Below are 14,584 nucleotides of genomic sequence, written 5' to 3' on the forward strand. Positions count from 1 at the left end.
TGAGTGAGTGTGTGTGGGTGTGTGTGGGGGGGTGTATGTGTGTGTGTGGGTGGAGGGGGATTTCTGGACACCTCTCCACCAGCTTGACCGCCACATGGGGTGGGGAGATAACCTTCTGCTGTATTGTTTCTTCAGGCAGGAGGGAGGGACTATCTACATGGCCAAATTTAGGACTGTTATGGCAGCACCTAGATTTGACCAGCCAAGTTAGGAAGCTAGCACTGAAAATCAATGCTATCCGCTTAACTTTTACCCTGACACCTATGTACCCCAGATCCACCACGAATGTGGCTGGCTAAATTTAGGCTCACTCATGAAAATAGGCCCCTCAATTTTGATGTTCAGCAAGTGGGACTTTTCATTTAGGCAGATCTAGGTGTCTAACTCCTTAAAATAGTCACCTAGATCTTTTGAATATTGTCCTATTATAAACTAGTACCTGTCTGTAGCAATGACATTTGATTATCTTTTTGCACTGGGAGAGCACTTTAGCATTTTTGTTTTCTTTACAACTTGTTAAAGCTTCTAGTTGTTAATGTCTGCTTCTTTATTTGTCTTTAGAATTTTTCAGAAGCTGATCGAGCTGGGTTTTTTGATGATGCTTTTGCTTTAGCAAGGTATGTATAATACTGTAGGTAGGTAGAAAAATGTGGGTTTGTTTCATGTGAATGCACTAACCAGATTAGTTAAATGGGTCTAAACTTTTATATGGATAGTTTGGTCATTCACCTGGTTTTAGTTTTTATTTTTGTTTTTCTCATCCTGTTTTTTTTTCTTCTTTACTCACTTGTTCCTATCAAAAAACATATGTTAGGGCCTAATGTCGTATTTCATGACACATTTAAGGGTGTATTTTCAAAAATCACTAAAGATCTGATCTAGGCAGCCTGATTTTTGCAGCTAGGTTTTTGGCTGAAAATTTCTCTAAATCTAGGCAGCCAAAATCAGGATGTGTAGAATTTTGGCTGCTGTTAAAATACCTAAGTTTGGGTGCCTATGTTAGATGTCTAATGCTGAAAATCATAGTTTCCTAAATTGCCTCTCCCACCCTAATTTCACCCAAGGGTTATCCAATTTTTTTGGTGGCCAAATTTAGACCTTGAGATGGGGAAATTCTTCCCATGGTATCTCACTGCCTATGCCTAACTCCCTAGCTAGATGGCTAAATAATGCAGAAAATCATCACCTTATTTTACTATATCTCCTTCCACTTGCAAATTCTGATCTCTTAGAACTGGAGATGGCTATGACTTCCCAATTCACTTGAGTTGTCTTAAAGTTGATAGAAAACTAGAAGATCAAAATTCAAGCGGTTTGTCTGGCTAGGGTTCAAGACTTAGACAAGCTGCGAATCTGACCACTTCCAAGATATCCAGTTAGCCAGATGAAACTCATCCGGATAAGTTGGAGGCATTTCAAGGGCATTCTGGCACAGAGTTAAATTAGCTGCATAAGAAATCTAGCTAACAATATTCAAAGTTATCCAGATTACTTATCTAGCTAACTTTAGGACCACAGGAGAGCAGCCCTAAAGTCAATCAGATAAGGTTATCCAGGTAACTTCTGAAACTAATTTTAGCCAGATAATTTTGTCTGCTCACCGCTTTGCTCAATATTGACCTCTATGAATTTCATGGATTGATCCTGATTCTTAAGGGCAAACCTTTACATGGCAGTTTAAAAATGCCACTGAAATTTGAAAAACTCTATTGAAACTGAAAAGCAGGGGTAAAAGTGGGGAGATGAGGATTTACTTCCAATTAAAGCAAAGAGTTTTCTCATTTATTTCCTTTTTGAAGAAAAAGACAAACGCTTGTATTGTGCCACACATAGCAGTGCCAAACTTAAATGCACTCTGGATCGTTTCTTCTGTGTCACACTAAGCCCAGCCTATTGAAAAGCAGTTCCCCCATCCTTAGGATTATTGAGGGCAGTTTTCAAAGTGAATTACCTGCATTAATTGGCTGTCTGAGAATTGCTGTTATGATTGGAATATTACATGTTTTGTTCCGTGCACAGCTCTTATTATGTCATCCCCCTTGCTATGCTCCTTCTGCCAGAGTAGGTTGGAAGTTTTATTCTTAACTATTTGCATGTGTACACCCCCCCCCCCCCCATTTCACTGGATGCTAGGGATGTGCAGAGGGATGCCATACGTTGCATTCGGGATTCGTATTTGTCGGGGGGCAGATACGTTGCATTCGGCAAGGGGGGCCCCCCGATATGTACATGCGTTAATTCTTATTAGTTTCCCAGCTAAAATTGAATTAAGTACAATCCCCCACCCTCCTGACCCCCCAAGACTTACCAAAACTCCCTGGTGGTCCAGCGGGGGTCCGGGAGCCATCTTCTGCACTCATGCCCTCGGCTGCCGGTATTCAAAATGACGCCGATAGCCTTTGACCTTCTATGTCACAGGGGCTACTGGTGCCATTGGTCAGCCCCTGTCACATGGTAGGAGCACAAGATGGCGCCGGCCATCCATTGCTCCTACCATGTGACAGGGGCTGACCAATGGCACCGGTAGCCCCTGTGACATAAGCATCCCTAAACATAGCAACAAATGCAGGTATACTCAACTTAGTGTAAGTGAGAGCGTTGTGTAGCATGTGCCCTCAGATCTATTTATACATTTAAGTCTCTCGGAAAACAATGGACTTGAGATATCCTGGGCTAATAGTTCTCAGATGTGGCATTTCAACAGGCTATAAAACAGTTGGCGGTGGTTTGAGGTCTATGAGATAGTCAGCTGTTGGAACCCAGTCAAGTAAACGTCACCACACTTTATAATAATGAGCTAAGTGGTTATGCTTGACTGCCATTAAATGATCCAGCCATCGATATCCCTGCAATTTGGCCAGAACTTCAGCTAAAGCTGGGATTTTGGTAGTCTTCCAGCATTGGGCAAGTGTTGTGCGAATCACTATCAGCAGAAATGTGCACAGTTTTTGCTGAAACCGGTCTAACCCATCTACTGGCGCATTTAACAAAGCAGCCGCAGGGTCCCATGTAAATTGTATTGACAGCAGTTGACCCAGTCAGCTAGCTAAGGCACTCCAGTAAGGGGTTATCTTGAGGCAGGTCCACCATATGTGGAAGTAGGAACCTAATCCCCCACAGCCTCTCCAGCAAGAGGCTGTGGGGGATTACATATCCTATGTAAGAGTTCAGTTTCAAAATGCCATCTGTACACCATCTTATAGCTATGTTCTTGTAGTCTGGCGGATATAGCACATTTGCTAGCTCTCTTGAAGATAGTGTCCCAGGCTTTTGCCGAAAGCGGGCCCCCAGGTCCTCCTCCCACTTCAGTATATGGGGAGTGATGAGTGTCTCTACAGAGCATAAAGACTGATAGATCTTTGAGATCCCCTTAGGCAAGTTGTCAGCATGCAAACAAAAGTTTCAAAAAGGGATCTATTCGTTCGTAATTTCCCTGTAGTAATAATAACTTTAAGAAAATGGTGAAGTTGTGCATAAGCCAAAAAGTGATTAGGGTCTAGTGTATATTTGTCAGTCAGACGATCCCAAGATAATAACTCCCCCCCCTTGAAACATATGGCCAAGAGTTGTTATGCCCACGGATTGCCACTTCCGAAAAGCCTTAGACTGATAACCAGCTGCAAACTCCTTATTATGTAAAAAGGGATGTTTGGTAGAAGTAGGAATGATCCCCTACTAATTTAAGTTTCCAATGAGCTCAGATCTTTAAGGTGGTTTGTAAGGACCAAGAAATATTCAAGAGGGACCTCCAAGATGAACGTGGTTGCCATGGAAGGGCTCCAATGGGCATAGGACCCAGCATAAACTGCTCAATAGTGAACCATTGCTTAGGCATATGCTCTCTTGCCATGTCCAATAATGCCCTCAGCTGCGAGGCCAAGTAGTAGTATGCTTGCAAATCAGGGACTCCCAACTCGCCCCGTAGCTTAGGCTGAAACAATATATGTCGGGCTACTCTGGGTGGCCGGCACCGCCATATGAAGTCAAAATGTTTCTTTTGCAACCTGCGTAATAGGTGTGTTGATAGAAAGACGGGTAACGTGGAGAACAAATAAAGGTATCAGGGTAAGACATTCATTTTAATAATGGCTATTTGCCCAAACCATGTAAAGAATCCTCTATGCCATGTGTCTAGATCTCTATCAATATTTCGCATTAATGGAACATAATTAAGAGAAAATAACTCTGTAACCACAGAATTGAGATGTATGCCCAGATATTTCAGGGATTTCTTGGGCCAATGAAAGGGGAAGTTATTGGTGATATTTTGGACCTCCGAAGGTATTAAATTAATATTCACAGCTCAGATTTTTCAAAATTCACCTTGAACCCCAAGACTTTGCTGAAGGACACCAACTCCTGTTCTACGCCTTGTAAAGAGGTACTAGGTTCTGCTAATGTGAGCATGATGTCGTCAGCAAATAGTGAAAGTTTAAAGTTAGAGGTGCCCATCTGTATCCCCTGTATGGCTGACGATGCCCAAACACGGGTCGCGAATGGCTCAAGAAACAGAGCAAAAAGCAAGGGGGACATTGGGCATCCCTGCTGAGTGCCTTTACCAATCAAGAAAGTATCCCCATATCCACCGTTTACTTTCACCATAGCTTTAGGGCTATTATACAATTGTGCTATCCATTGTGTGAAGTAGGGACTGAAATTCATCTTAGTGTATGAAATAAGAGAGGCCAATAAACTAAGTCAAATGCCTTCTCAGCGTCTATAGAGAGGAGGACTGCGGGTATATTCTCTTTCTTGGCCCACCATACTAAGCCTACAATTTTCCTCACAATGTCAGCAGCCATTCTTTGGGGTACAAAGCCTACTTGGTCAGAGTGAATCATTGATGGTAAGTATCGATTCAGTCGCATTGCAAATATCCTAGCTAGTATCTTTAAATCTTGATTAATTAATAGGGATGTGAATCGTTTTTTAACGATTTAAATTATCGTCCGATAATTTTAAAATCGTCATTAATCGGTAAGGGACTCGATACAATAGGAATTCCCTTGATTTATCGTGAAAAATTGTTAAATCGAGTACGGGAATTATTTGGGGGGAGGGCGGGAAAACCGGCACACCAAAACAACGCCTAAACCCACCCCGACCCTTTAAAACCAATCCTTTACCCTCCCCCACCCTCCTGAACCCCCCCAAAATGTTAAATTACCTGGTGGTCCAGTTGGGGGGGGTCCCGGCGCGATCTCCCGCTCTCGGGCCATCGGCGCCATTTTGGCTACCACTGATAAAAATGGCGCCGATGGCCCGATAAAAAAAACAAACCACCCCGACCCTTTACAAATTACCCCTTTGCTTCTCCCACCCTCCCGACCCCCCCAAAAACCTTTTACATGTACCTGGTGGTCTAGTGGGGGGTCCGGGAGCCATCCCTTCAATCATACCCTCGGTGCCGGTGCCGGTGCTGGACTGGTTTCAAAATGGCGCCGATCGCCTTTGCCCTCACTATGTCACAGGGAGCGACGGTCGCTCCCTGTGACAAAGTGAGGGCAAAGGCGATCAGCGCCATACTGGCAGTCGATCGCCTTTGCCCTCACTATGTCACAGGGAGCGACGGTCGCTCCCTGTGACATCCCCATTTTTATCAGTGGTAGCCAAAATGGCGCCGATGGCCCAAGAGCGGGAGATTGCGCCGGGACCCCTCCCCCCCCCCACTGGACCACCAGGTAATTTAACATTTTGGGAGGGGTTCGGGAGGGTGGGAGAGCAAAGGGGTCATTTGTAAAGGATCGGGGTGGGTTTTTTTTTATCTGCTCAGGCCTCACTAAAAAATTAACGATGTGAATTGGAATCAGAACCGATTCCAATTCACATCTCTAACGATCCGATTTTTTTCTCCCTCCATCCAAACCTGATCGTTAAACGATCGGGCACACGATTCACATCTCTATTAATTATTGAAATGGGTCTATATGACCCACAGAAGGTGGGGTCTCGTCCAGGTTTGGGCAGCACTGTAATTCCAGCTACATTGGACTGAGCTTGAAAGGGTCCCCCTTCCCTGATATAATTAAAAAGCTCAGTGAGAGGGGGAGCTAGAGAATCTGTCAGGGCTTTGTAATATTCTCCAGGTAGCCCATCAAGCCCTGGGGATTTGCTAGCTTTGAGAGTTTTGATAGTCAACCGCATTTCCAGTTCTGTAATAGGTCTATCCAGAGCAGCTTGTTGTTCCTCAGTCAAAGAGGGCAGCTCCATCATAGCTAAATACGCCTGAATGTCATTGTTTTGGATGTGCTTATTAGAGCTATACAAGGTGGCGTAAAAATCAGAGAAGCATTTCCGAATTGCACTGGGGTCAGTGGTAAGGGTACCATTAAAATCTTTTATTTTTGTAATACTGCTCTGTGAGACCCGAGCCTTTGATTGTAGGGCCAAGAACCTACCTACCTTATCACTCCCCTCAAAGTGTGCTTGTTTAGTTAATTCTAGTTGATATATAATTTGACTATCGTCAATCGCGTGTAATTGGAGTCTAACCTCAGATAGTTTCTTATAGATTGGGGATTGGGACTGGAAGTGCTGCTTAGCTAAGGTATCAATTTCTTTTAAGAGCAAGAGCCTTTGGCGCTCCTTCTTCTTCTTGAGTGCAGTGTCTTTTGCTATACAATGTCCCCGGGCTACTGCCTTAGAGCACTCCCATAAGCAACTAATTGAATCTATAGAGTGGGCATTAATTTGAAAATATTCCCTTATGTTGCCCGCCAGTGTTTGAACAAACGGATCCTCTCTGAGTAGCGATGTGTTAAGTCGCCAAAAAGTCTGCCCTCCTTGCCCTCCCTGGAGAGACAGGTCCATTTGGACGGCACCATGATCGGACCACGTTATAGGTTCGATTTCAATATGTTGAGTTTTCAACAATAGACTTTTATCCACTAGGAGGAAGTCTATGCGCGAATATGAATTGTGAGGTGCTGAATAAAAGGTATATGCCCTTGAAGATGGATTACAGTGTTGCCATGAGTCAGGTAAAGTCCAGTCCATCATAATGGCTTTTAATAGAGACCTGGCTTTTTGATTATACAGAGTTGGATTCTTAGTCCCTTGATAAGAATTATCAAGTTTGTGGTTCAGAGTTAAATTGAAATCCCTCCCCCCCCCTCCCCCAGATTACTGTGCCTTCCCCAAGCTCATCTAGTAATCGCTTGATCTTTTGGAGAAAGAATTCCTGGCAAGAGGTGGGGGCATAGATGGACAGTAGTGAGAAGAATTCCCTCCCCAGTTTGATCTTAATGAACACATACCTGCCTTCCGTATCCACCACAGTCATTACTGTATCAAAAGGTATGGCAGAGGAGATAAGAATCCCTGTTCCTGCGTACCTTGAGTGTATGCTGGCCGCCGCATGGAAAATATGAGGGAATTCACAGAAGGCAAGCAGGCACTCGTGCCTTTTCCTAATGTGAGTTTCTTGCACAAATGCAATTGTTGCATTTAGCTGCTTCAAGTCCCTGTGTAATAGATAACTCTTCCTACAAGTATTGAGTCCCTTTACATTAAGAGTGACAATACAGATCATGTCTTAGTGGTGCGTAGTACGTGGTATATTTCAAGAAGCTCTCAGTCCATGAAAACCCATATGTCCTATCCTGTAAATATTGTACATCCTTCTGGATCCCCATACGATCCTACAGCACGTGTGTAGGGTTAATCTATCTAGAATTGGTGAAGTTCCTGTACCCTGAAAAATGTCTTCTCCCCCCCCATATGATCCACTTAGCCAACTCCGTGGATCTCAACCTGTGGGTTCTGTCTACCCCTGGTTTCTGAGTGCCCGCCCGCCCCATCCTCCACCTCACCTAACATTTTGCAAACCGACAACTGTATAACACAACAATCCCCGCATCATAGTCAACAAATTAACCAAAATCACTATTCCGCAGTGCTTTAAGTGACGGAGCTAATTCTTACTCAGTACTTATCCATCAGAGACACCCTTGATCGGACAGTGATTCTTGTGACTGCTGTGAGCGAGTAGTAGAGCGCCGTCTTGCTCTTTCCACTCACCGCCATTTTAGCCCTGCATCCCCTCTGGGCATCTTAGCTGAAGAAGATTGTGGCGGGAGCCGAATCTCGAGTCCAACTTGTTGAAAGATGGTATTAGCTTCTCCCACAGTCTTTGGCCGGTAGGTGATGCCTGCATGCTGAAACGAGAGAGCAAAGGGGAAGTTCCAGCGATACCTAATATCAGCACGGTGCAGCTCTTCCTTTACTGCCCTGAGATCATATCTTTTTTTCAAAGTGCTGGTGGCCAAGTCCTAACACACTGCGAGCTCTAAGTTGTTCCAGCTCCACTGTTTCTTTTTCCTGGCAATATTGAAAATATTTTCTTTTTGGCGAAAGCCAGTGGCTTGCCGTCTCGACGCGCTCCGAGAGATCTATGCGCACGTTCAATTTTTATTTCGGCGCTCCCAGTCTCTTTGGCCTGATCTCATTCATTTGCTGCCTGAGATAGCAGGAAGGTGCAAAATTCCAATGCAATTGAGAGGCAGTTGGTGAATTCAGCTATTTTGGGTATCCCGCAGATCTGAACGTTTTGGCGATGGGACCTGTTCTCCATATCTTCTAATTTTTCATACAGCGCACTTATTTCTGTCTGGGTGTCTTTGGAGGTCTGAGTTAGATCCACAATATCCGTAGCGTGCTGCTTGACCTGAATATCTATTTCATCGACTTTCTGCCCCAATGCCAGAAACTCCTTTCTGAGTTCAGCAAAGGAGGTGAGTAACTCCTCCTTATTTGTTTTCATATCTGCCCAGAGTTCCATGAACCATTCTCTCAAAACTTTTTTTGTGGGTAGATCAGACAAACTTGGCATGGATTCGACCGCCTCCGCTTCCATCTCCTCCATTTCCCCTACCATGCAGTCTGAGATGTCGGGCCCAGTCTTCTGCAACTCCGCCGGTGAACGAGAACTAATGCAAGTCGGCTCCTCGCTTTTTCATCGACATCTGCCTTCTTATTTGTATTTATGCAGGGAGTCAGATTTAAAGTTTTTTTTAGCTCGAGATTCTCTCTAAAGCGGGATAGTGAGGTGGAGGATTTCCGGAGCTTTAGGCAGAGGCGTCCATCTTGCCTCGTGGTGAACAGTGCCCCCTCTTCTTATCGAATTTTGAGGGGGAAATCCCCTCCCACCTCAGCCATTTTGATGATTTAAAATTTTGTATATGAACCTTCTCTAAAAATAAATAAATAAATAAAATAAGTGTGTGGACACCTGAGCTGGAGCATAGCTAGTTAATAACTAACCTCCCAAGCCACAATGAATGGCAAGGCATCCTTTCGGTATGCACAGCTGCAGCATACAAGCACAGATCTAGCATCATCTTGTGCTGCTGGTGAGCACTGACGCAATACTCCCATTTAAGCCTTCCGATCACTGGAGTTAGGTGCCAGCTGTTTCTGCTGGCTGCTGCTGCTGCTAAGCTGTACCCGTCACTGTGTTCTTGCCAGCGCTCTTCGTTACCCCTGAAGTTGACCATAGTAATGGGGAAGCCAGTGGGGAGTCTTCTCGTTGCTTTTCTCTTCGGCCCATCTCTGCCAGGTTAGTGGCCAGTGCTTGACAGCGATGCAGCCGCCTAAACCCAAGACTGCGTCCTCATATGTTTCTCCCCTCTGCCTTTCGGCAGGAACCTTTAGGTTCTCGTCGTCTTTCGGCAGCAGTGGGGAACTCCCTCCGGCATTGCAGTATTTCCTCATGCCGCACTTGGACCAAAAAATATTAAAAAAAAAAAAAAGTTAACCTTGTTCTGGGCCAATCCTGCCACAGGCAAGGAAAGTTCAGTGGGTCAGAAAATCATGCTTCGTACTAAAATAGTGTGACAGGGGCTAAGCCCTTTGCTGTTTCTGTCTCCACCGGGTTTTCCGGCTATGAAAGAACAGTATTTTTAGGCTCTCCCCTTGCATTGATCCCACCTTTTTGTAGGAGGCTCATTTGGGATACAGATATCCCCATGAGCATGCTCAGAGTCAGAGGGAGGCGATACTGGAAGAGAGAGGCTGTGGAGGTGGTGGAGATCCCTGTCAGACCCCCTCGTGAATGGTCATAGCTTCACCTCCTGAGATTTTGATCAGAAGAGAAGGAGTCTGCATTAGATATGAAGAAGATTTTTGGACTTTCAATTGACCAGTCTGGAAGATAGGGCCCCCCCCCCCCCCCAATACACACACACACTCACACTCACTCTCACACACACACTCACACTCACTCACACACACACTCTCACTCACTCACTCACTCTATATCCAGAAAGACTGAGACTCTGATCTTTAAGCCCACGCTATAATGCAAAACAAGGCAAAGAGTTTTATAGAGATTGTGATAATCATGGATTCTAGGTTTGGATTTTGGTACTTCCTATTTTCCTAATTTATGCTGGAGCTGCCCAGTTCCCTACTCTCCAATGGGAAGGGATCATTAAGCCTGGATGGTGGTGCAACTGGGACACTGAAACCACAGCTATTATGATTCTTACACAGTTTGATATTTCCATGCTGGTTGGGACTTTGTTTTTTCTGCAAGTTAACTTTTATTTTAAAGTCCAAAGTGGATTCTGTTCTTTCATTTTTTTTGCTTCTGGCACCTGTGTTTGGTGTTATTTTTCAGTGGTTATTGTGGTTACTCCTGTACTTAAGTGGAAGCCTAGGATACAGAGGCTTGCATCAGTGGAGTTTTCCTTAGAAACGCCTAGGGGCCCTGGAAGTTTATCTTCCACCCTGCTGGATGAACCCCGGAAAATCTAGCTCCCGAACTGCAGCTAATAACCCAAACAGGGACCCGGACACCACAGTAGTATGGTATCGACAGCAGAAAAAGACCAAATGGTCCATCCAGTCCGCCCAGCAAGTTTCTTATATTAATAACTGCCACTCTGTGCTGGTTACCCCCATCTTTCTGTTAAGGATAGTAACTGCCGCTCCGTGAAGGTTACCCCATCTTTCTGTTAAGGATAGTAACTGCCGCTCTGTGCTGGTTACCCCCATCTTTCTGTTAAGGATAGTAACTGCCGCTCCGTGCAGGTTACCCCTATCTTTCTGTTAAGGATAGTAACTGCCACTCTGTGCTGGTTACCCCCATCTTTCTGTTAAGGATAGTAACTGCCGCTCAGTGAAGGTTACCCCATCTTTCTGTTAAGGATAGTAACTGCCGCTCTGTGCTGGTTACCCCATCTTTCTGTTAAGGATAGTAACTGCCGCTCCGTGCAGGTTACCCCCATCTTTCTGTTAAGGATAGTAACTGCAACTCTGTGCTGGTTACCCCCATCTTTCTGTTAAGGATAGTAACTGCCGCTCTGTGCTGGTTACCTCCATCTTTCTGTTAAGGATAGTAACTGCCACTCTGTGCTGGTTACCCCCATCTTTCTGTTAAGGATAGTAACTGCCACTCTGTGCTGGTTACCCCATCTTTCTGTCAAGGATAGTAACTGCCACTCTGTGCTGGTTACCCCCATCTTTCTGTCAAGGATAGTAACTGCCACTCTGTGCAGGTTACCCCCATCTTTCTGTTAAGGATAGTAACTGCCATTCTGTGCTGGTTACCCCTATCTTTCTGTTAAGGATAGTAACTGCCGCTCTGTGCTGGTTACCCCATCTTTCTGTCAAGTATAGTAATTGCCACTTTGTACTGGTTACCCCCATCTTTCTGTTAAGGATAGTAACTGCCACTCTGTGCAGGTTACCCCCATCTTTCTGTTAAGGATAGTAACTGCCATTCTGTGCTGGTTACCCCCATCTTTCTGTTAAGGATAGTAACTGCCATTCTGTGCTGGTTACCCCCATCATTCTGTTAAGGATAGTAACTGCCACTCTGTGCTGGTTACCCCATCTTTCTGTCAAGGATATTAACTGCCACTCTGTGCTGGTTACCCCCATCTTTCTGTTAAGGATAGTAACTGCCACTCTGTGCAGGTTACCCCCATCTTTCTGTTAAGGATAGTAACTGCCATTCTGTGCTGGTTACCCCTATCTTTCTGTTAAGGATAGTAACTGCCGCTCTGTGCTGGTTACCCCATCTTTCTGTTAAGGATTGTAACTGCCACTCCGTGCAGGTTACCCCCATCTTTCTGTTAAGGATAGTAACTGCCACTCTGTGCTGGTTACCCCCATCTTTCTGTTAAGGATAGTAACTGCCACTCTGTGCTGGTTACCCCATCTTTCTGTCAAGGATAGTAACTGCCACTCTGTGCTGGTTACCCCCATCTTTCTGTTAAGGATAGTAACTGCCACTGTGCAGGTTACCCCCATCTTTCTGTTAAGGATAGTAACTGCCATTCTGTGCTGGTTACCCCTATCTTTCTGTTAAGGATAGTAACTGCCGCTCTGTGCTGGTTACCCCATCTTTCTGTTAAGGATTGTAACTGCCACTCCGTGCAGGTTACCCCCATCTTTCTGTTAAGGATAGTAACTGCCACTCTGTGCTGGTTACCCCATCTTTCTGTTAAGGATAGTAACTGCCACTCTGTGCTGGTTACCCCCATCTTTCTGTTAAGGATAGTAACTGCCACTCTGTGCTGGTTACCCCATCTTTCTGTCAAGGATAGTAACTGCCACTCTGTGCTGGTTACCCCCATCTTTCTGTTAAGGATAGTAACTGCCACTCTGTGCAGGTTACCCCCATCTTTCTGTTAAGGATAGTAACTGCCATTCTGTGCTGGTTACCCCTATCTTTCTGTTAAGGATAGTAACTGCCGCTCTGTGCTGGTTACCCCATCTTTCTGTTAAGGATTGTAACTGCCGCTCTGTGCTGGTTACCCCATCTTTCTGTTAAGGATTGTAACTGCCACTCCGTGCAGGTTACCCCCAAGCCTTATATATTATCAGAACAACATTTTTACTGTGTGAGGAGCATTCTTGAAAATTCAGACGGTGTTGATTGATGAGCTTTTCTTTTGAACTTGGCTGTAGAAGCAGTCCTGTGCTTGTTCCCTTATGCCTGCTTATCAGTACCCCAGACTGTAAAAGTCAGGGCCTGAGTTGGTTGTCCTCTGAATCCAATTTCCCATTTCCCCCCTACACCATCAAAGCGGAGAGCAATTGTAAAAAGCATCAAGGCTTATTGGTTAAGGGAAGTAATCCTCATGCATATGGGCTGTAGCTTTTGGACCCCTATGTTAGAGAACGTTTGGGTTTTCGCTAGATCTCTCAGGTTTTATGGGAGGCAGCTTTAATGTTTACCTGTCTCTTCATGGAGATTCTAGCAAATGGTTCCTCTGTTGAAAATGGAGGTTTTTGTGCTGTGTTTGGAATACAGTTTCCATTGAAAATCCAGGCTTACAGTTAGTACAAAGCTGGTCTTTTAACTAATAAGTCCAAAGTTTGTATAAGGGGCTTTGAGAGTCAGGATGATAGACTTCTTCCAAAATGGCATGTCAGAAATGACAAAGAGCAGAAGAGCAGAGTCTGACCTCCTGGTTTTGCCTAACAATTGAGCAATTAGTTACTCCGACAGATGGGAAGAAAGGACTGGTGGAATATAATGTATAAGGCAACAGTCTCCATCCTTTTCAATAATCCAATCACCCGTTAATGTCTCTGGGGTGCAGTCTTGTGTATGCAAGCGCACAGTAGTTATGTCAGCAGTTGAAGTAGTGTTTACAGCATTTGACATTAATGGTCTCCCTTTCAGCTGTACAAATCAGTTTTCATACTGGGATGCCATTTTTTTTTTTTATAAGCTGGTGATCCCATTTCCCACTGCTTTTGGCTGGGATGATAGAAAGTCCAAAAATAATGATCAGCCTTCTCCTTAAACTTGATTTGCACGGCCCAACAAATTTTGAAATGTGTTCCTTGCAGGGTCAGGTCACGCTGCACCTAAGCACATGGTATCTGTGAAAGTTAACTTTGGTATATCAGATAAAATGTAACAGGACTGCTGTGTTTCTGTATTGGAAGATTAGAAGGTGGTCTCATATAAAGATTTACAGAAAATGATTAAAAGGCCTTTTTGAAGAATTTATTCTCAACTTTTGCATGCTACTTAACACTACTGTTACTATTATTACTGCTGCATCTTATAGTTTCTATAGCACTACTAGTCATACGCAATGCTGTAGAGATACTCACAAGAGACCATCCTGCTTCATGGAGCTTACGATCTAGCTGAAAGACACTGAGAAGGAAAATATTGCTTTTTAATTATTTTCTAGTAAAACCTTTTGAGGCACGCATGTTATAAAATTGGGCATACATGTGTGTGCGCTGGGTAGTGCATGCACATGTACGCCCGCACACAGGTCTTAAAATCTACCCCTTTATTTTTATTTATTTATTTATTTTTAGAGTTGTGCTCCCAGTGTTTTTTTGCTATATTAATGTTATAATGTTTACACAGTTTCCAATGAATAAGCCATGTTACCATGTTGTGCCTCTCTGTAGCAGGCCTTCTGACATCTGCACATCACATCCAGCGATTAGATATGTAATTACTTATGTTCCGCAGAATCTGCATTTATCCATTTTACCAGTCTTTTCTATGCTGGCTGTGAACCATCTTGTCTGTAGTCCCTATCCTGTCCTGCAATTATCAATCTCTCATCTTTAGGTTTGAATTCACTTCTCCTTCACCACTACT

The 14,584-nt window shown here is 44.3% G+C and overlaps 1 protein-coding gene across 1 annotated transcript in view; it reads left to right on the forward strand.

The window, feature by feature from the left end:
* Positions 1–14,584, forward strand: part of ENPEP (glutamyl aminopeptidase) — a 144,739-nt gene that overhangs the window by 112,392 nt on the left and 17,763 nt on the right. The window contains exon 13 of the mRNA XM_029596150.1: positions 562–617. Within this exon, the coding sequence (XP_029452010.1) occupies positions 562–617 (56 nt within the window). The remainder of the gene's footprint in view (positions 1–561; positions 618–14,584) is intronic.

This window comes from Rhinatrema bivittatum, chromosome 1 (assembly GCF_901001135.1).
Source record: "Rhinatrema bivittatum chromosome 1, aRhiBiv1.1, whole genome shotgun sequence".
Lineage (NCBI taxonomy): Eukaryota > Metazoa > Chordata > Amphibia > Gymnophiona > Rhinatrematidae > Rhinatrema > Rhinatrema bivittatum.